This window comes from Myotis davidii, unplaced genomic scaffold (assembly GCF_000327345.1).
Source record: "Myotis davidii unplaced genomic scaffold, ASM32734v1 scaffold448, whole genome shotgun sequence".
Classification (NCBI taxonomy): Eukaryota; Metazoa; Chordata; class Mammalia; order Chiroptera; family Vespertilionidae; genus Myotis; species Myotis davidii.
In genome coordinates this window covers 3540056-3561248 of record NW_006383009.1, presented here as the reverse complement: position 1 = coordinate 3561248, position 21193 = coordinate 3540056, and the positions used below count along the sequence as shown (strand labels likewise).

Genomic DNA, 21193 nt, shown 5'->3' with positions numbered 1-21193 from the left:
AACAACAAAAATAAAAAAGACGTTTCCTAAAAATGGAAGAAGCTTTGAATCTTTTATGGTTATAAAATATAGTGAAAGATCTCAGGTGTCAGGGGCGAGAAGAGACCTGTGGCCACCCCAGAGGAGTATTCTTGGTTCCTCTTCTTGACAAGGTCCAGGCACCACCTCCTGTCTGCAGCCCACTCTCCCCCCCTCATAGTGAATGTTGGGTGTCTCTTCCAAATACAGACCGAGATGAGGCATCACACTGAGGCCCCCAGACCAGGCAGCCAAGGTAACAGCAAGGAAGGGCTGGGGCATGGCTGTCCGCTCAGCTCAGGCCAACTCAGACCCCAGCTGACAAGGTCCTCCCATTTCCAAGAGAAGCTGGAATCAGGATTTTTGTTTGCAATCTGAGTTTTAGCTGATTCAGCAATGAAATCCCCATGTGACCCATGTCACCTGCCTCCTCTCCAGGAGCCCTGGGTACGGGGTGGGCCCGCCCTACCTTGTCCAGTGCCTCCTGCAGCACACCCTCCGCAGCCTCCCAGCGGCCCTGGGCCATGTGGCAGGCCGCCTGCCCATTGAGCAGCAGCAGAGTGGACAAGCACTTGTCGGCCATCTCCTGGAAGATGTAGTAGGCGTCCTGCAGCTTCTCACCACCCTGTGGGCACAGTTCTGACATCACTGCTTTGTCACGCTGCTGCCTGGCCCTACCCCAGCCCACTCCCTCAGAGCAGAGCAATTCTAACATTTTGCAATGGGTGCTCTGGCATGGCCAGCCCATGGCAGCCATTCCTTGGACACTGACCCTGTGCAGAGACCCACACAGCCTGGGCTCTGCCAAAGGGGCCAAAACAGCAAGAAGCCACCTCACACTTGGCTCCCCCAGCCCTCAGTTTACAGACTTGAAGCTGAAGCTTCCAAAGGGAGAGTTAGCCCATGGGCATCCAGGCCGAGGTCAAGTGGCCACCACTGGGTCACGTGGTTTGTCAAGGGCGGCCTCTCCTCTGTAACCAGCAGCGCTGCCCCTGCCACCAGGGTCTGAGTTCTGTCCTCCTGCGAAAGGTGCAGGCCCACATGTGCAAGGGAACCTGAGGCCAAGGAGTGCTTTTAAAAACAGGCAAGGCTACCAAAGAGTGCTGTCAGGGGGCTCGTCCGACTAAACTGAGCACATGCCAGAAACCTGCCTGGGTGTGGCCTCACCCCGAGGGCAGTGTAGACACAGATGAGGAGCACATTTTAAAAGGCTCATACAAAAGAGCAACTCAGGGAACAGCAGCCAAGTGCCAGAAACCAGGGAAAGGGCTGTTGCCAGGAGACGGAGGATGGGGTGCCCAGGCATGTGAGGAGGGGGCTGGGCACGAGGGAAGGTGCCAGGGGGACACTGGCAACCACCCAGTGCTAGGAGCCCAGAGAGCAAGCTGAGCAGCTTCCAGGCACAGGATCAGACCTTGGAGGAGGGGGCACATCCCCGGAGAGGCGTGTGGGCCGATGTGCCCCAAGTCTGGATTGAGCCCCCAATTTGTTCACTCTGACTCTGGCCGAGCCACTTGTCTGCGAGAAGCCCGGAGTGGGGTTGAGACTGAGGCTCAGTAAAGTGGGAAACATACCAGGGGTGGCCTGGGCAGCGGGGGTTCCTCTGGGAAATGGGATCCTGGCCCCAAATAAGCATCAGTCCAGTGTACCCATGGAACCCCATATCTGTACTCCCCCCATGGGAGCAGCAGCTCTGGATTCAGGGGCCACCTCCAGGCACTCTGATGCTTCTACACCTGCCCCCAAACCCCCTACATGGCCAGGGGCTCACCACGGCTAGGTTGACCCAGGCAGTGGCCAGCTGGGTGAGGGTGGCATCCTCATCTTGGTCCTGCATCTTCTTTAGCTCCTTCCTGGGGGTGGAGGAGAGAGGTGGGAGGCAGCAAAGTGATATGGCTGGTGGCCCCCAACACACCCCTGTTCCTTGCTCATGGGGTGCACACACATGCTGGCTCATGGTCTCTGGCCCAGCCACCCCCCCACCTTCGGCTCAGGCATGCCAGCTCCACTACACTCAAAAAACCCACCCAACACCTACATCACAGAGGGAAACTGAGGCATGGACATCGCCACCCTGCAATCCTGCAGGGAAAGGCAGGTAAGGATGGTGTGTCATGCAATGGACTGGAACGAAATAACTGGAGAAACAATCATGCCACCACGCTCTGGTCTCGAGGTGGGTTCTGGGATGTCCCCATTCTGAGTGCCCCCGTGAGGGCAGAGGACCATGGGGTCCTGACGTGGGCTTGTCATTGTTCAGACAACCTGATGCACAGGCCCCAGCCCAGCAGCCCCAGGTGGGGACAGGTACAGAGAGAGGGGCTTACCGGGCGAGGTCCACGCGGTCCAGCTTCAGTAGGATCTGCACCGTCATGGCCATGCTGTGCGACAGGGCAGATGGTCAGTGGACACCCTCCCCACCCACTCTCGTCAGGGCTCATTCCATGTGGGGGCCATCTCCCAGTACATTCCCGAGTGCTCAGGCCACCAGCCCTGCCTTGCAGAGGGGGACACTGAGGCTGGCCACCAGTCCAGCAGAGCTGGATTAGACCTGGGCACCCTCACTGGCCAAGCCCCACTCCACCCCCCGGGGCCCTGGCTCCCACATCTCACACTGACCACACTTGGGCTGGGAGCTTCTGTGGGGTCCCAAGGGTACAGACTCCGGGCCCACGGGCACTCTGTCCGGGCTGGACACCATCCCCATGCTGCACACCTCCCTTCCCAAATTCAGTTACAATTCCCGAACCCATTCCTCCCTTTTGGCCCTAGACAGTTGTGACTGTCCACTACTTATGTGGCCGCTCATTCTCAAGTTTATCCACCAGAACGTGACCTGGCAGCCCTCATAGGAGCCTGAGAAACACTCACAGGGTCCACACCTGTTTCTAAGCTGGTGCAAACCCCTTTCTGGAGTGAGCTGGGACGTAAACAGGTATGTGACAAATGTGGTGACCAACTAACTTCGGGAAGGCAGGCACCAGATAGCTCATGGGAGAGGGCAGCTGCAACCTTGGGCCAGAGCTCTGGACGCCGCACCCTGGATACAGTGTAGGCCCAGAATGCCCTCCTGGAGTGGGGGCGGAGCTGACCACACAGTGCGCTGGGCTCCAGAGCCCCAGCCCTAAACAAGGGTCTGTCTCAGGGGAGGGCTGGGGGGCCCGGGGAGTGTGTGGAAAGGCCAGGGCCAGAACACAAAGGGAATGTGGATGCAGAAACCACGGGCAAAGACAAAGGTGCTTTTTGCTCTGCTGTCAGAACAGGGTTTTCAGCAGTGGCCCAGCCATGCATAAGGGACCAAGAATGGGAACTGCAGCCTGAATGGGAGGCCTGGACCCTGCAGATCTCTCAAAGCAGCCTCCACCTCACCATCCCCATGACGACAGACAAAGAGGCCCTGAGCCATCTGGAGCCGGGGGCCTCTCACCACTCCAGGCTGTCCCCCTGGTGCAGGGCACGCAGGGCAGCGTCCGGGTTCTGGTCATGGAAGTAGATGGAGGCAGCCATCAGCCGGAAGGTGGTGTTGGTCACATCCACACTCCGGCTCATCTCTCGGTCCAGCTCAGCGACAATTGTGTCCCTGTAAGAAAAGGCGCTTAGGGCCAGGGCGGCAGGAAGCAGCCTGGCTGCTGCAAGAGCAGACACACCCAGGGGTGCACAGCAGTGAAGGGACAGAGCAGGACCAGCTCTGCCTAGCACCCTGCATGCCAGCCTCACCACCTTCTCACGAGGCACTTCCCACCCTCACACAGACAGGAAACCCAGGCTGGGTGCACCAGGCCTCGGGGGGGCGGGGGGGAATGTGGTGCAGGAGGGGCCATGCCCACCAGGCAGCAGAATGATGGTCCAGGCCTAGAGTGCCCTGGCCCTCAGAGCTACCAGGCTGCTGTGCCCCTGACACAGAGGGACAGGCTGGTGCGTCAGGGGGGCCTGTGCAGGGACATGAGGCTGCACAAGTGAATTTCACACCAGTGATGTTGCTGCCTTCCTGAGGAGTCCTGTGTCCCGGCCCAGCTCGCAAACCACTTCTGACAGGTGAGCGCCGTGCTGGGCCAGGGGCTGGCGGCCCACCTGGAACCAGGACTGGACCAAGGATCAGCTGAACACCCCACAGCCCCAGGGGGCGCTGAGGCATGCTCTGCTTAACTGGAAAATGGAGCTAAGACCCTGTGTTTTAAAGGGGGTCATGGGCTGCTACAGTTGACAAGAGAAAGGAAGTGTGGGTCCACCCTGCATCACCACTGCTATTTAGGGTCCAGTCTCTTCAAATGCATGTGCCATAAAGGTGCTGGGGGGCATATGTTTGAAGGCCTCTGGAAGGTAGGGACATGCCCGTCGCTGTCCACACCAAGGAGAAGGACAAAGGCCTTCCCATGAGCCTGTTTCCGGTTCTGCGTGGTGGGATCAGTACAAAGGTCACTTGGATTAGTGTGAGGAGCCCCGGAAGCCACCTCTGGAAGCTTCCTGCTGGTTCCTGGCACACAGGGTGTGGACATGCTGCCTGCTGTGGTGGCTGTGACGTCAGTGTGGGACGTTGTTCCTGTCACAGTCTATACTTAGCCTCACGGGCTCGGGGCTGTCTGCATGGGCAGCAGTGTGAGCCGAAGGGAGGGCTGCACAGGTGCCACTGTTTCCCGGAGCACTCGCCCCATGCCCTGTGTTCTTGTGGGTTCTTTTCTGGAATGCTTGCAGCAGCCATCGCTCCTGGAAGGCCCCAGGGTGACCGCCCCTTCCGTGTGAGCATGGGGCTCATCGCCCGGGCTAGTGAAGTGCAGAGGGGGAGAAACGGCCTCAGGAGGCTGCTCGTCTCTGCATCCTGAGGCTGTCGGCACAAAGCACCAGGAACTGGGGAACCAAAACAGGAATGTACTCTCTCAAAGGTCTGGAGACCAGAAGTCTGAGATCACGTGTGGGCAGGGCCGGCTCCTTCTGGAGGCTCTAACAGAGCCAGTTTCAGGTCTCTCCTGGTGCTGGCGGCCGCAGCTGTTGTTGGGTGTCCACTTCACCGCAATCTCTGCACCTGTCTTCTCCTCTGTCTCTTATGAGAACATCCGTCACTGGACTTAGGGCCCATCCTATATCCAGGATGATCTCAAGATCCTAACTACTTACATCTACAAAGACCCCATTTCCAGCGAAGTCACATTCAGTTTCTGGGTGCCAGGACAGCCCAGCACTGCCCAGGTAGGGGAAACCGTCACAGGAAGGTGAGGGGGCAGGGAGGAAGGACTGCCCGCCCCCCAGTCCTCACCTCTGGCTGTCACTGGCCAGGTACTCCGCAAACATGCGAACAGCCTGGAGCTCAGGGGCGGAGGAAGGCTTGATCTCATCCAGGACCACGCCGTACTTCCTCTACAGCGAGACAAGCACGCGGTCAGCTCCCCCCGCCCTGCCCTGGCACACAGAGCTTCTCAGGGTTCCAGCATCACCCTAATGAAGCTCCATGCCTAGAACTTACACCCACCACCCCCAGGGACTCCTCATCCTGCCGGGTGCCCAACCCCCACTTAGCACTGTCCCTGACTCTCCTACCCCAGGGGTGTCAGAGTCACAGCCCGTGCTCACCTGTGCAAGGTACGCTCTGTACAGGAAGACATCCCTTTCCACCTCTCTCTCCGGACTCGACGGCTGTGGAAACAGAGGCAGGTCAGGACCCACAGGGCCATGTGCCTGACAGGCCCTCAGAGGCCATGAGCCGACAAGGTGGGGTCCAGGCTCTGGCTTTCCACTTCCTGTGCCCTGGGCAGCAGGAGAGCAGCTGCCCCTGAGGGCACACAGCACGGTGGGCCCTGATCTTGTCCCATCCTGACATCACCCCGGAAGGAGGCTCCATTGTCAGCCACTCATCCAGGTACGGAACTGGGCACCAAAGTGCCACAGCTGCTCTAGCCACAAGCCAAGGGGGCAGGTGGTGCTGGAGAACAAGGGGACCCGGGCGGAGATGTGTGACAGAACTTTACTTTCTGTGACAGATATTCCCACGCAGCTTGCTCCAGTCCTGGTCTTGTTTTTAAACACTCTGTAATTTAAACATGACACACAGAAGAGACAAAGGTTTGCCTCACGCAAAAGACCTTTCTGGGAGAGCCCAGCTCTGCTGCCCCAGCACAGTGACAGCTGTGTCTAGCCTGGGCCAGGTAGACCTCGGGGACCTCCCGGCACTTGGTGACGAGGCCCACGCACTGCACCGCCTCAGCCTAACCACGACCGAGAGCCCAGGAGCCGAAGTGAGGTGACCTCATACAGCGTTCACTGTGGGACTGCTGACGGGCCCGGGAGGCTGGAGGCAAGCGAGGGACCCTCTCTTAGGAGAACAGCTTTTGGACCCCAGGATGCTGGCCAACTTCCTGGAGGCCCTGGGATGCCTAGGACAGGTGGACACAGAGCACCACAGGCCAGAGGGTGTGGGGGCACCGGCACAGGCTACCCTAGGGGCTGGGAGAGAAAATGAGGTGGGAAGAGGGCCCAGCCACCTGGGGTGGCCTCTCCAGCAAGCGCAGAGATGGCCTATATGGCTGCCACAGCACAGGGTCTGGAGTTCCACAGTGGGGGAGACACCAGGACTGCCCTCCCCCAGGTGACAACCAGATCCTGGCACCATGCCTTCTTCTCCCCGGCCTGAGGGGTGAGGTTGGTGAGCAACAGTGTCCTCCTCTCCGGCCAAGGGAGACCACAAACAAGAGGCCGGGCTCCTAGTCCCAGCCTGACTCAGGCCAACTTCACTGCAGGGTCCCAGGGGCTTTCTCTGACCTTGGAGACCAGGCTGGGGGTCTGGCCATGATTTGGAACACATCTGCTAAATAAGTGACTTTCAAATGACCCTCAGGGGTGGGTACTGGTGTGGACAACCCATACGGGGGCCCCACACCACTTTCAGTAGAAAAACAGACATGTTGTTCCGGCTGGTGTGGCTAAACAGTTAGAGCAAGGTCCATGCATCAAAGGGTCTTGGATTCCATTCCCAGACAAGGGCACGCACCTAGGTTTTGAGATGCCACCTCCCCCCACCCCCACCCCGTCAGGGCATGTTCGACAGGCAACCAGTTGGTGTGTGTCTCTCTCCCCTTCTCCCTCTCCCTCCACTCTCTCTGAAATGCAATGGGGAAAAATAAATCCTCTTGTAAGAATAACAAAAACAAAACAAAATTAAATTAAAAAAACAACAGACATGCTGGCTCTTGGTGTCTTTGAAGAAAGGACACAGTGGGGGAACCTGAGGGGAACTCTTGAGTCCCAGAGGAAACTCTTAACCTGCCCATCTGTAGAATGGGCACCACCATCCCAACCCTGCACGACCGCCAAGGTCTTACCAAAAGCCCACGGGGACACTGGGACCTTCTCAATCAGTCGGAAAGAGAAGAGCTTCTGAGAGGCGTAAGAACAACGACAGCCCGGCTGGGGTGGCTCAGTGGTTGAGCATAGGCCCATGAACCAAGAGGTCACCAGTTCGATTCCAGGTCAGGGCACACGCCCCAGTTTCAGGCTAGATCCCAATGAGGGGGCGTGCCAGAGGCAGCTGACTGATGATGTTTCTCTCATCGATGTTTCTCTCTCTCTCTCCCTCTCCCTTATCTCTCTAAAAATCAACAAAAAGGACAGACGTACCGACCAGGGGCACCAGGTGAGTTGAGCGCTCTGTGGGACTGTGGGTCCCCAGTTCTGACAGCTCATGCGAATTCCCTGGGAACTCAGAAACCAGCAGAGCCAGAAGGCCCAAGCCTGTCAATGCTGTCTGACACCAGGTGGTCCTACCTGCCCCCAGTAGTGGACAGGTGCAGTGAAGCCTGAGAGCAAGAGGTACTATCTGGGGAGGTCAGCGATGGAGTGTAGGGGGGTGGGGGATTTGCATCCCCTCCCCTATTGGCCACGAGAGTCACCTGACCACACTAGATGTCAGCTCCTCAGGCTTTCTTCTGTTTTGTCCTCAATACCTTGGTGTGCCTGCCATCTTGTGGGCGCTTAAAAAATGTCCAACAAACAAGGACATGATGGTGACATAGTGCTAGGACATACCTGTGCTCCACCTGGAACCACCTCAGGTCCTGCCCATCTGAGGGTGCTGGGACACTGTACCAAACTACCACAATCTGGGGGCTTGAAACAACAGATACGTATTCTCTCAGTTCTGGAGGCCCGAAGTCCAAGATCAAGGTGTCAGCAGGGCCACACTCCCGCCGAAGGCCCTAGGGGAGAATTATTCCTTGCCTCGTCCAGCTTCTGGTGGTTCCAGGCATTCCTTGGTTTACGGCTGTATCACCCCAACCGCTGCCTCCATCTTCTCTGTCTGCTTCAAACCTTTCTGCCTTCCTCTTAGAAGGGCACCAATTACACTATTTAGGGCCTTCCTAAATCCCAGCCGATCTCATCTAGAGATCCTTCATGGAATCACACCCGAAAAAACCCTTTTTCCAAATAAGTCACATTAATAGGTTCTGGGTTGGACATATCTTTCTGGGGTAGCATTCAATGCAACACAGGCTGCCTAAGAGGCTTAGGTGCTCCAATGGGCCAGAATTCATTGACATCAGATGGCTCAGCAGGGACAGTGCTTCCATCTGGTACGATTTCCTTTGTTTTCAGTCACTCTCTACGTATAGCAGATCACACTGGTTCCTTCAGCGGTGATGTCAAGTTTGCATATTATGATGTGAGAAGACTCACATAACACACTGCTATGATGTGAGCAGCACAGACACGTGGCAGAAGCCAAAAGGTGAACGTGAGAGCAATGCTGGATTTCACAGTGGCCCTACTGAGAGGTGTCAGGAGGGGAAACTGAAGCTCTGCCCCAGCTGCAGAGACAACATGGAAGAACTGGAATCTGAGCCCAGGTCCATCTCAATCTTCTCTCAGTCTAGACCACCCTAGCACGGAGGCACGTACAGTTCTGATGGTGGGCAAATGAGGTTGCCCAGAGGGACTTCGCAGATATGATTAAAATAGAAAGAGTACGCTGGTTACCCGGGAGGGCCCAGTCTAATCACAGAAGCCCTAAAAGCAGAGACTGGGCAGAAGGAACGCAGCAGAAGGGGAAATTCAGAGACCTTCCCCACGGTGGTTCCAAGATGGGAACTGGGGACAGGGTGGAGCAGACGCAGGCAGATTGGAGAAAAGCCTCTAGGACAGCAGTTCTCAGCCTGTGGGTCGCGACCCCTTTGGGGGTCCAACGACCCTTTCACAAGGGTCGCCTAAGAGCATCAGAAAACACATATATAATTACATATTGTTTTTGTGATTAATCACTATGCTTTAATTATGTTCAATTTGTAACAATGAAAATACATCCTGCCTATCAGATATTTACATGACAATTCATCACAGCAGCAAAATTACAGTTATGAAGTAGGAACGAAAAAAATATTATGGTTGGGGGTCACCACAACATGAGGAACTGTATTAAAGGGTTGCTGCATTAGGAAGGCTGAGAACCGCTGCCCTAGGAGCTAAGAGTGACCCCCTGGTGGAGAGCCCACAACCTGACTGCGTTTCAGAGCAGATTGTTCCCTAGAACCTCCAGAAAAGACAAAGCCTGGACGACACCTTGAATGTAGCATGGTGAGCGCCACACTGGACCTCTGACCCAAGGAACAGCGAGAGATGAATAAAGTAGTGCTGTTTTATGCTCTCTGTTGTACGTTGCCGAGGCAGCCACAGAAAATTAATACAATGGTGCAAATGTTATCTCAACAAACCCTAACAGCTTCCCGAAGCCCCCATTGCACAGATGCTCAGAGGCATCAGGTTCACGGCCGAAGATGAGAGGCATGGAAAGCAAGCCTTCTCTACTTCAGAGTCCAAATTCCTCCCAGTCATCCGGCTGCCTCTGCGAAGATGGCTGCCACTCCCTTCTTTGGTGCTCTGATGGCATCCTAATCAGTCTGGAATAAAATCCAAAACCCTGCTGCCTCCCACCCTGCCCACACCATTCTCCATCCTCCCCCTCGACACCTCCCCCCTACCTCTGCCACGCGGGCTGCGTCTGCCTTGACGACCCCGAGCTCACACCTGCCACACCACCTTTGCAGTAACTTACGGGGTTAGAAGCTTCTCAGAGTTCAGTCTCAGGTTCAAAGGACAATGGGAAAGGCAGGCCTGACTTGGCCCACTCCCACACTCAGCAGCCACCCTTCCCCAGTTTCGGACGGAGTACTTTTATCTCCCCTTGCCCACACGTAGGGCTCACGTTGTGCTGTTCACTCGCTTCTTTGTTTCCTCTCTTTGGAACACGAGGCCGTGGACACAGGCAGAGACCCTGCCATATTCCCGACTCTTACAAAAATTCTCCCATGGTTCTCCCAAAGTGACGGAAGGTCCATGTCCCTCTCTTAAAGGTCCTGCCGTGAAGATTCATTTTCTAGCTCAAACTGCCAAGCTCATTCCCTCCTTCTCCATCGCACCACCTCCTGACTTGTTTACTCATTTACTTACTTGTTTACTTTCCCAAAAGAGAGCTGACAGTTTTGTCTATTTTGTCACTCTTTTGAGTTCAGCACGAACACTCTGCCTGACCCCCGAGATGCTCACTGAGGAATGAATGAATGAGCGAGTCTGGGGAGAAACAGCCGGGCTCGTGGGGCAGGGTGACGCTGGGGACGTCATTCCTCTCTGAGAGCGGGTATTCTCACCTGTAAAGTGAGATAAACAGCCCCTACTTCCCGGGGATTGAGGGTACGGAGGCCAGTGTGGGCGCCCAACAAACGAGAACTACTGCCATTATTATTATAGAGCATAAACCCCCAACTCAAACGCCCTCCAGGACGCAGAGCGGGCGCTCTGAGAGTAAAAACTGCTATTGCTTCGGATCCTGTCATGGGAGGATTACTCCTCACCGCCTCTGAGGAGGTGCGTGGGGGTAAACGCCGCCAGAAGAGTTTTTAAAAACAGAGCGCGACCCGCGGCAGCAGGAAGCGCCGCCACCTCAGTCCCCGGCCCCGAAGCGGCCGCACCTTCACCCGCTGCGCCTCGTTGATGCACTGCTGGTAGCTGCCGATGTAGAAGGCGTTCTTCACGTCGAACAGCTCGTCCACTTCTCCAGAGCCGCCGGAAGCCGAACCCGGAGCCGGGGGCGCCATGTCGCTCTGGTGTCACCCACTCCTCTTCCGGAGGGACACGTCTACAGGAAGCAGGGAGTCACCGCGGAGCACGCCGGGAAATGTAGTTTACTCGTTCCGGCCTGAAGATGAGCCAATGAGAGATTCCTAAACCAAAGTAAAAGGACGGGTGACGCAAGTGCGTCTTTCAGGGCATTTCGGGAATTGTAGTTTGATTTAATCCTGCGAACCAATGGGATTCGGGAAAATATGGTAAGGCTATGGTCGAGACTGGGAATGGCAGAGAGAATTTAAGTCGGTGGAATCACGCAGGAGTCGGAACCAATCAATGGGAAATTTTCATACGTCATTGGCACGCGCCGGAAGCGCGGCTCACAGGCGCTCAGCGGCAGGCAGCGAGGATGGCCGGGTTCGCTGAGCTCGGTCTGTCCTCGTGGCTCGTGGAACAATGTCGGCAGCTGGGTTTGAAGCAGCCCACACCCGTGCAGCTCGGCTGCATCCCCGCCATCCTGGAAGGTGAGTGTGGCCGGGCCTCTTCCCCACGAGGCATCTCCGCTCCTGTGCCTCCTCCGTTCCCTTATCCATGCTGGTCCGGAGAGGCGAGGGGCAGCCTCGGGCGTCTCGGGGAGCCTGGTTCCGGAGGCAGACATGGCAGTGTTGTTAACGTTTAGGCTGCACGACGCACTGTGTGTCCGCGCACAAGTGATGTAACCCTGAAACGTCTATAGTCTCAGAACTCAGGGAGGTTTTGGTGAATGACTAACCGATAGTACTGGGAAAATTGAATAGAACTTGCACTACTGTCTTCATTTTATAAATGGAAACTGAGGCTGTCAAGTTTACTGGTAGATCCAGTACTCTGATTCCGTGACTGCACTTCTCCCCAGTCTTCTAGCCCCAAACCAGTTTGCCATTGCAGAGATGCCCACAGGAAGCCTAGGATGTGGCAAGTCGACGGGTTAAATAAACAAAGGTGAAAGAATCAATAGGGAGCATAAGATGCAGATTGGAGGAGGCCATTCCAAGTTCCCCGGGCTCAGATGATGGTGGTGGTGGTGGTGGGGAGGGTTGTCAAAATGAGGTACCAGTTAGTAGCATCTTGGGTCATGGATATGGGTTCCAGTCCAGCTTGCTACTCACCAGCTGTGTTTCTGGGCAAATCTGAGCCTCAGTTCCCCCTTCTGTTAAATGGGAATGATAATGGTCTCTCCTTCCTAGAACTTGTCAGTATGCCCGGAATGGAAAGGGCATGGGCCGGTATCGGTAACTGCTCAAGGGAACACCTGTCCACACCTAAACTGTTGATGTTGCTTTGCCCTCTGCCTAGGTCGGGACTGCCTGGGCTGTGCTAAGACAGGCAGTGGCAAGACGGCAGCATTTGTCTTGCCCATCTTGCAGAAGCTCTCTGAGGATCCCTATGGCATCTTCTGCCTTGTCCTGACGCCCACCAGGTGAGCCCCCCCGTAGGCCTCCTGGGTGAGTTAACCAGTTGTGTTCTCTTGGACAAGCAGCTTTCCTTCTCTTTGCCGTACTCACCCTGTGTGCAAAGTGGGGACAGAAATCATGTCCCCCTCTTCAGAGTGCTGCAGAATTAAACAAGATAGTGTGTAGAAAATGCTTGACTCAGGGCAAGCACTGGACAGACAGGAACTGTCAGTAGCCTTGTAGCTTAAGAATAGGCGCCTCTCTTGTTCTTGGTCATAAAGATGTGGTGGTTTACATGGTAAGTTTTGTAATGACAGGAGGGGTAGGCACTGCATGCTATGAGAGTGTGGCCTGGGAACGGGTGGTGTCAAGGAAGGCTTAAGTCAGGGTGCCTTAGGAGGTGAGAAGGGTCTCTCAAAGGGACAAGTTTGGGGAAAAGTAATCTAGGCAGAGGGAACTGCGAGTACATGCATGCAGAGGTGTGAGGGGCGGGGAACAGGAAGGGCATGGGGGGCTGGGCATATTAGAGCCAGCTTGAGAAGGGCCTTGAATGCCAGGTTATAATTGGATCTGAGGGAGAGGGCGAGACAAGAGGCCAGGAATTGGGGGCGTGGGCTGAGGAAAGGCCTGGTTGGAGCCAGGGCCAAGGGGCAGAGAGGAGGGCACTTGGACACTGGCTACCCCCAGGGCAGGAGGGTTTCAGGCTTTGGTGACTGGTGTCAAGGCCATTGCTGAGAACATGGGGGGAGGAGGGGCCAGTAAGAGAGGGGCCCTGGGCTGTTCTGGGGTCCAGTCTGGTAAGGGGGAAGGGTCCACACAGGCCTCCAACGCTAATTGTCAGAGTTTTTGTCCAAAGGAGACTGGAAGCCATGGAGGGTGTGTGAAGAGAGGAGAGCAGGTCAGGAAGCCCTGGGGGTGGGGATGGGAATGGGAGACAGGTACAAAACCTCTGTGTTACCCAGTCCGGCTCCTTCACACCCGCAGGGAGCTGGCCTACCAGATCGCAGAGCAGTTCCGGGTCCTGGGGAAGCCTCTGGGCCTGAAAGACTGCATCATCGTTGGTGGCATGGGTACGGGGGCCCCAGGGAGGCTTTGGGTGTGGGACCCCTACAGTCTTGGACCACCTGCCCAGCCCCACCTCTTGCCCTCCACCTGCAGACATGGTGGCCCAGGCCCTGGAGCTCTCCCGGAAACCACATGTGGTCATCGCCACGCCAGGGCGCCTGGCTGACCACCTCCGCAGCTCCAACACGTTCAGCATCAAGAAAATCCGCTTCTTGGTGAGTTGGCCTGGGCACTGATTCATCCATTTGGAAAACGGGTCCCACAGGCCATCCAGCAGAATGCTAGGAACGTGACAAGGATAGCTCAGACCCACAAGAGGGAGTTTGCACCTGTGGGGGTGGTTGGGAGCAGGACCTGTCTAAAGAAGTGACATTGGAGCTGAGACAGGTGATGGGGCAGGACCTCAAGGGAGTGTGCTCGCAGGCTCATGGTCAGAGCTGGGAAGGAGGAACATGGGGGAGGCAGGCCAGCCTTGGACAGCACACTCACCCCAAACCCACTACCACTACCTGCTGCTGTTGGCGTTGCAGGTGATGGACGAGGCAGACCGGCTGTTGGAGCAGGGCTGCACTGACTTTACCGTAGACCTGGAAGCCATCCTGGCAGCGGTGCCGGCCCGCAGGCAGACGCTGCTCTTCAGTGCCACCCTGACTGACACACTAAAGGAGCTGCAGGGCCTGGCCACCAACCAGCCCTTCTTCTGGGAGGCTCAAGCCCAGTGAGTCCACAGCCACATTCCCGGGGTGTCGGGGGGCAGGCAGAGGTGGTGGTGGGGTTACACCCAATACACCCAATGGAGATTATTGCCCATAGGTGGGCAGGGCATTGGCCAAATTCAACAGAAGGGGAAACTGAGGCCTACCCCTTCCCAGGGTGCGCACGGTAGAACAGCTAGACCAGCGCTACCTGCTGGTGCCTGAGAAGGTCAAGGACGCCTACTTGGTCCATCTGATCCAGAAATTCCATGATGAGCATGAAGACTGGTCCATCATCATCTTCACCAACACATGCAAGTGAGCTTAGTGGGCCCGCTTCCCACAGACTTCCATGGAGGCCCAAGAGGTGGCCCGAGGTCCCAGGTGGGAGGCACACAGCCAGTTTCTCACTCCGGGGCCTCTGCTCAGATCAGAGGTTTTGGGAGATATGTTCAAAGCAGCTCAGAACAAGCCACTCACCAGGATCACATCTTCTGAAGGTGGAGCCAGGAATGGGGGTTCCTCAGATCTGCCCTTAACATGAAAGCCAGGCTGTCCCCATTCTTGGAGCAGCCTATTCACTATGGTCTAAGGTCCCTGAGACCCAGGGCAGCAGCACCCACACCCGGGACTTTTGACTCTTCTGAAGCATGTGCAGGGACTGTCAAGAGGCTGTAGACTGTTCTGACGTGAGCCAGTAGGCGGGCAGTCCATACCACATCGATGGGACCTGAAGAACTTACTGGCTACCTGAAAAGGCTGGGTGTGGGGCTGACTCTTGCTGGCTTAGGCTGGGAGAGGAGTCAGCAGAGAGGATGTCAGTGGACAAGACACCCTGCACCTCAGCTTGTCCCTGCCTGTCTGTGCAGGGGCACCTGCCTGGGGTCCTAGGCAGGGTTGGGGGCGCGGGGGCAAAGAGCACTTTCCCAGGACCCCAGCTTTGTAGGGGCTGAAAGTGCATTCTTCCCACCAGGACCTGCCAGGTCCTGTGCATGATGCTACGCAAGTTCAACTTCCCCACTGTGGCTCTGCATTCTATGATGAAACAGGTGAGGAGATCCCCACCTGCCCTCCTTGCCTGTGACTCCTCCCAGCCTCCAGGCCTTTGCATAGGCTCTTCCCTCTGCCTGGTACACTCTTCCTGCCACCCCGCTTCGCCCCATTCTGGCTTTTTTCATCATCTCCCTCCCTGGACTGTGAGCCCTGTGAGGGCAGGACCATCCTGGCCTCAGCCCTGTCCTAGGCCTCATACAATAAGTGCTCATTGACTAAGATGGTATCTGACCCCCATCCCCATTCCCCCAATTCTTCCCTGATCCGGCTCAGAAAGAACGCTTTGCTGCCCTGGCCAAGTTTAAGTCCAGCATCTATCGGATCCTGATCGCAACAGATGTGGCCTCCCGGTGAGCAGAATACTCCGTCCTATGTGCTGGCCCGGTGACCCCCACAGAGGGGCCAGAGGGGGGGGCTGGCCTCGGGCAAGGATTGGGCGACCCGTTTCACTGCTCAGTAACCTTGGGTGAGTCCCAGCCTCGGTTTTGCCATGTGGACAGTGGTGCTGATCGGCCTCTGCCTCTAGGGGCCTGGACATTCCCACAGTGCAGGTGGTCATTAACCACAATACCCCCGGGCTCCCAAAGATCTACATCCACCGAGTTGGCCGGACAGCCCGTGCAGGTGAGTAGACGGGGGGATGGCCTTTGGGGAGCCATCCCTCCAGCTTGCCCACACCGTGAGGAGCCAAAGTCATGAGCTAGTGGGGCAGGTGGGGGGATACAGCCCCAGGCGAAAGCTGTTGGGGAACTGTCCTTTTAAAAGCAAAGGTGGGGGTACTTTGGCTTTTTCATGGAACCTACATCTGTCTCTGGGGACATAGCATATACTGCCCCAATCCTCATCAATCCCTGTTGCCTCACTTCAGTCCTCTTAGACTGTCAGGCTGCCAAGTGGCACCTTGCAGTGAGTGGGTGCATGAGCCCTGGTGGATGTGGTGTTGCCTATGGGATTTGGTGTCCAAGTTTAACCCCTCACTGTGACCCTAGCCAGTGGCCAAGGCGACATCCATCTCTCTGATCCCCAGCTCTAACAGGGAGGGGTGCTGCATTTGTGAGATTTTGTCATGCCTGGAGTGGAGAGATACTTTCTGGGGCTGTACTGGTCCTGCCCCTTCTCTCCTGCCCTGTGGCCTCAGGCAGATCACATCAGCTTTCTGGACCTTACTGCTTTGTCAAGTGATGGGTAACGAGAACATGATGTCTGTTTGAGGCTGCTCCAAGGATCATGGGCCTGGTCAGCTGTCAGCGCTGGTCCAGCACTGGCCATTGTCACAGAAACAGAACGGAGAAACTGGCATGCAGAAATCTGGGCTGAGGCCTGTCACAGCTTACTGCTGCCATAACAGCCTGGGCTCCCTGGCAGCCATGCCAAAGGGGAATCAGCCACATCACCTGCTCCAATTAGGGCCGAGTTGGCAAGAGAGCCACCTCTCCCTGGTGTCCTGCAGCTCAGCTCCCCTGGGCAGATCACCCACTACACGGGTCTTGCTGGGGGTCAAGCCCTGATACCCCAGGCTTCCTTCACCTGCCCCCACCTACCCACCAAGTTCTGTTCCTCTCAAGAGGGGTCCTGACCTGTCTCTTGACCCCTCATCCTGGCCCCTGGCACATAGCAGGTAACTGGTATGTCCTTACAGGGCGGCAGGGACAGGCCATTACACTGGTGACACAGTATGACATCCACCTGGTTCATGCCATCGAGGAGCAAATCAGTGAGTAAGGGGGCAGGAGTGGGATACCCACCTACCTTCTCACACGAGCAAACTTAAACCACTTTCCTTCCTATACATCCCCCAAAGAAGTTTCTTTTGCCCAATTATTGGAAGAGAAGCTCCCCATAATGGCCATCTGGTGGGCAAGGACTGGTTTCTGAGACCTTGTGTGGGTGGTCCCTGTGAATAGGTCCAAGGCCCTAGGGATGAGGCTTGAGTCTGTTTAAAACCTCCTTCAGGTAGTTTAATGTGTAGCCAAGACCAAGAACCACGAGGGCATGTCTAATCACCAGCAACTCCTCAAATTCAGAAACGACTTGAGAGAACACTGCCCAAAAAAGTACTTTTCCCCCCCAGTCCAGTTCTTAGCGTGGTAACCACTATCTAGGTTTCCAGAAATACAGAAGAAACACACACACACACACACACACACACACACAAGTAGTCTGTATCTTACTTAGGTCTGAAATCCCAGATCTTGCCCACCTGACTTTTATCTGTTAAGACCCCCAGACACCTTGCATGCCCCCGCCCCCCCCCACACACACACCCTGGGAACTCACTATTGGCTGAAATTCCTCTTCCTGTCATGTCTGCCCCCTCCCCCACCCTGTCCCCACAGAGAAGAAGCTGGAGGAGTTCCTGGTGGAGGAGGCTGAGGTGCTGCAGATTCTCACCCAGGTCAACGTGGTGCGGAGGGAATGTGAGATTGTGAGTGTCCACGAGCTGATCCTCGGGACCCAGGGTGCTCCCTTCGAGATGGGAACTACCCCCCCATGACAGCCTCTCCCCTTCCCCCCCAACCCCAGAAACTTGAGGCAGCCAACTTTGATGAAAAGAAGGAAATTAACAAGCGGAAGCAGCTGATCCTGGAGGGAAAGGTGAGGGTGAGCCAGCAGGTGGGAGGCAGGTTCCTGAGGTAGGGAGTAACCAGCTCAGCCACCGCCCTGTCCTCCCCGAGCCAGGACCCTGACCTGGAGGCCAAACGCAAGGCTGAGCTGGCCAAGATCAAGCAGAAGAACCGGCGCTTCAAGGAGCAGGTGGAGCACGCGTTGCAGCGGCAGAAGGCCGGTGGGACTGGCCACAGGGGCCGTCTACCCAAAGCCCGACCCGAGGCCCGCTCAGGCCCAGGACCTGGCCCAAGGCCCACTCGGCCCCTACCTGCCCAGCCTAAGACTCCTTCATCAAACTGAGGGTTGGAGAGTTGGAAGGCAGTTGTCCCCTCCCAAGCTGCCCAGTCCCCGTCAGTGGAGCCCATGGATGCCCACACTGTTCAGTACATGGCTCCTCTTCTGTGGCCCCAACTGGCTCCTTCTCGAAGCCTTGGCCCAAAGTCAAGCTATCAAGGGAAGAACACTGGCCGTGTGGTTGGGCCCATCTCCATAAGCAGTGACTCCAGCCCAGGGTCACTGAAGCGGGTGCTGTGGGCCCAGAAGTGAAGGTGTGTCATTTGCGGGAGATAATAAACGGGTCTTTTGATTTGCTCAGTCTGCCTCGGGGCACAGGAGTAGGAGAGGAGGGTATGGCTTCCTGTGCTTTTTAAGCCCCCTGGGACCTTATGTCACTCCAAGCCCCCCCCTCCACCCCCAATTCTTCATTCCTGTTGGGCCAGGCCCAAAACTGAACTGCAGTGCTGGCTGTTCCAGGTGGGTGACCTTGGGTTGGTGAGTCCCTCAGGGTCAGTTTCCTCGTCTGTTAGTGGACATAGCAACTGCACCTCTTCCAATGTGGCCATGAGGTTGGTGAGATCATCCTCTTCTCTGGAGAACATGGCTGTGGTCTTTAATGCCTGCCCACCTCATCGAATCTAGGGTTTGCAGCCAGAGTGAAGGGAGGCTGAACCAGGGCCACCGAAGTCCAAACTGGTCTAGACAACGTGGGCTGAGCCCCAGGGGATGGGGGCAGCAGGACCCAGCAGCTGTGTGGCCTAGCCCCTCCCTGATCCCCCCCTCCCCCTCACACACACTTGGGCTCCGAGCCTCATCCTGCTCACCTCGAGTGACTTTCCAGCCCTACATGTGCAGAGGACAGCGAGGATGTATTGGAGAGGAGACAGGAGAAGGTTCAATGACAACATTTAGTGTCCACCCACCACACACACACAGTCATGCTTAGAAATGTAATCTGGGCCCCAGCATGTGCCCTGGTGGAGAGTCTAGAAATCTTACACAATGAAAAGCCCCCAATAGCCCCTAAGCTGTACGCAGCCAAGCCCTCTATTGGCTGTCAGCCCTGGTCCCTGCCAGGGCAAGTGGCCTGCTGGGCCGCCTGCGGCCAGCCCATGCCCCAAACAGGAAGCATTTGTGTAGAACCTGCTCCCATAGGCTCCGGCTCCTACAAGGACTGGTGGCCAGCCCAGGCTCAGGGAGCACCCTCGGCTAGGCGGGCCAGGCCCTCCCGCAGCTCGCTCAGCTCGAACAGTCTGACGTCCAGCAGCTGTGCGGCCCGGCCCACCTCAGCTCTTGCCCGTTCCCGCTCAGCCCGAGCCTCCTCCAGGCTGCGCTCTGTCACCCGCAGCTGGTGCTCCAACTCCACGTTGCGGGTTTCCAGGTCCTGCAGGGAGAGGGTGGGCAGGGTTACCAGCCCTGACGGGGGCATGTTTCTGAGTGCCATCTCCACAGTTCCCCATGGGCCAAGTCCCCCTCCGTCTCTTGATCTCCCTGCCACCTGTGCTGAAGACACTCCCTGCTCCCCCAGCCAACTTGAACACCACAGAACTGATCATGGCCCTCTTCTGAAAGCCGCCTGTGACCCATCAGGCTGGGGATGAAATCTACACATCCCCCTCCTCCTTTCTCATTCCAACTCAGCCTCGCTGGCTTTGTGGTTCCTTAGACACACTGATACCCTCCCCATCCCAGGGCCTTTGAGGACATGCCCCATGACTGTTTCTTGGATAAAGTTTTTAGCAAAAGCCAGGCCAGTCAGACCTGTGTTCAAATGCAGGCTGGGGGGGGTGTGAGGACTTGATGGGGTCAAGAAAGCGCAGCAGGGATTAAAAAGTTGCCAGTTGAGTAAATGGATCTAAAACGTTGTACCAAGAACAACCGTTGACAAGCCACCTCAGACCTCCATGCATCTGCTCTTCCCAGTCCTTCACCTCAGGTAGATGTCTTCCTGACCCCACTTACAGATGGAGTAACAGGCCACAGGGGACCAGCCAGGAAGGGAAGAGACCAAATCTGTGTCACACCAGAAGCTGGCTGCCCAAGCGCAGTCACCCCATCTCCTGGCAACCACACACACCTGCACCTTCTGTTGCGTCTCCTCCCGATCCACTGCATCAGGGGCCTCGCGGGGCACACCGGCCTGGCTCTTGAGTGTCTGGATCTCCTAGTGGAGAAGAGTTCCAGGGTGTTCTGGAGGTCCTGGCTCTCCCATGGGAGGTCAGGGAAGCTGAGGCCTGAGGACACACATACTCACATGCTCTGTGCTCACCTGGTCCTTGGTCTGCACTAAGGACTCCAGCTGTTCCAGCGCCTGGACTGGCCCCTCTTTCTCACTGACTGGGGTCGGCTCTGTTGCTGCCTGGGCCTCCAGTTCAGCCACCTGGGTGGACAGAAAGATCAGCACCTCTCTGGGGAATCTGCCTTCTGCTCAGTCCCGCCCCCTCTGCTTGGAGTTACCACCCCACCCCTGGCAGGGAAGACTTTAGGGTCTGACACCCCTTTGAGGTCGGCGCTAAATCAGACCCATTTTACAGAGCGTGAAACTAAGGCTCCGGGAAGTAACCTTGAGAGATCACACAGCCAGTTGGTGAACCCAGGACAGACAGGAGACGCTCAGGCAGGGGCTCCACAGTTGCCGGGGACCCAGGGTCTCAGAGGGAAGGGTGCCCTCACCCGCTGCCGCAGCCGCTCGGCCTCTGCGCGCTGTGCCTCGAGCTGCTGCCTCCACTGGGCGGCGGCCGCGTTGGCCTCTCTCAGGGCGCTCGCCAACTTGTTGTTGCTGTCCTGCAGCGCGAAGAACTCGGCCTCCCACTGCACCTCGCCCACGGAGCCCTCGGACAGCATCTTCTTGAGCCGCTCTCGCTCGGCGGGGCCAGGGGCTTCCGCGCTCTGGCTGCGGAACAGCTTCTCGTCGCTGGGGGGACCATTGGTGCTGATGAGGGGGCTCGGGGGCACCTAAGGGTGTGGACAGAAGCGGGGTCACGAGAGGGGGGGGGTCAGTGA

General features: G+C 56.8%; 3 protein-coding genes and 1 long non-coding RNA gene across 7 annotated transcripts in view; 1 reads left to right on the top strand and 3 right to left on the bottom strand.

Annotated features, from left to right (window-relative positions):
• COPE (coatomer protein complex subunit epsilon) overlaps window positions 1-11147 on the bottom strand; it is a 19958-nt gene extending 8811 nt beyond the window's left edge. Inside the window, exons 1-7 of one of the 2 annotated variants that reach the window (XM_006778351.2) lie at window positions 10965-11146; window positions 5584-5646; window positions 5270-5370; window positions 3446-3598; window positions 2346-2399; window positions 1790-1871; window positions 488-643 (exon numbers count right to left, since the gene is read on the bottom strand). In XM_006778351.2, coding sequence (XP_006778414.1) covers window positions 488-643; window positions 1790-1871; window positions 2346-2399; window positions 3446-3598; window positions 5270-5370; window positions 5584-5646; window positions 10965-11090 — 735 coding nt within the window. In that variant the 5' untranslated portion in view covers window positions 11091-11146. Of the gene's footprint in view, window positions 1-487; window positions 644-1789; window positions 1872-2345; window positions 2400-3445; window positions 3599-5269; window positions 5371-5583; window positions 5647-10964 lie in introns of both variants that reach the window. The other variant, XM_015557731.1, reaches the window with a different exon arrangement.
• Window positions 9629-10958, bottom strand: LOC107181581. Its single transcript, XR_001512242.1, has 2 exons — window positions 10848-10958; window positions 9629-9896 (listed from the first exon to the last, which is right to left on the bottom strand). It is a non-coding gene; the product is annotated as an uncharacterized LOC107181581 (long non-coding RNA).
• A 212-nt stretch (window positions 11148-11359) lies between the features above and the next one.
• Window positions 11360-18508, top strand: DDX49 (DEAD-box helicase 49). Its single transcript, XM_006778349.2, has 13 exons — window positions 11360-11585; window positions 12397-12520; window positions 13479-13564; window positions 13653-13774; window positions 14090-14277; window positions 14432-14572; window positions 15228-15303; window positions 15581-15657; window positions 15834-15931; window positions 16947-17021; window positions 17644-17732; window positions 17831-17902; window positions 17987-18508. Exons 1-13 carry the CDS (start codon window positions 11471-11473, stop codon window positions 18212-18214), a joined length of 1491 nt encoding a protein of 496 aa, XP_006778412.2. The 5' UTR covers window positions 11360-11470; the 3' UTR covers window positions 18215-18508.
• A 571-nt stretch (window positions 18509-19079) lies between these two features.
• Window positions 19080-21193, bottom strand: part of HOMER3 (homer scaffolding protein 3) — a 5760-nt gene continuing 3646 nt past the window's right edge. The window contains exons 6-9 of one of the 3 annotated variants that reach the window (XM_015557728.1): window positions 20864-20938; window positions 20445-20570; window positions 20268-20354; window positions 19080-19574 (exon numbers count right to left, since the gene is read on the bottom strand). In XM_015557728.1, the coding sequence (XP_015413214.1) occupies window positions 19383-19574; window positions 20268-20354; window positions 20445-20570; window positions 20864-20938 (480 nt within the window). In that variant the 3' untranslated portion in view covers window positions 19080-19382. Of the gene's footprint in view, window positions 19575-20267; window positions 20355-20444; window positions 20571-20863; window positions 21146-21193 lie in introns of all 3 variants that reach the window. The other 2 variants (XM_015557729.1, XM_015557730.1) reach the window with 2 other exon arrangements.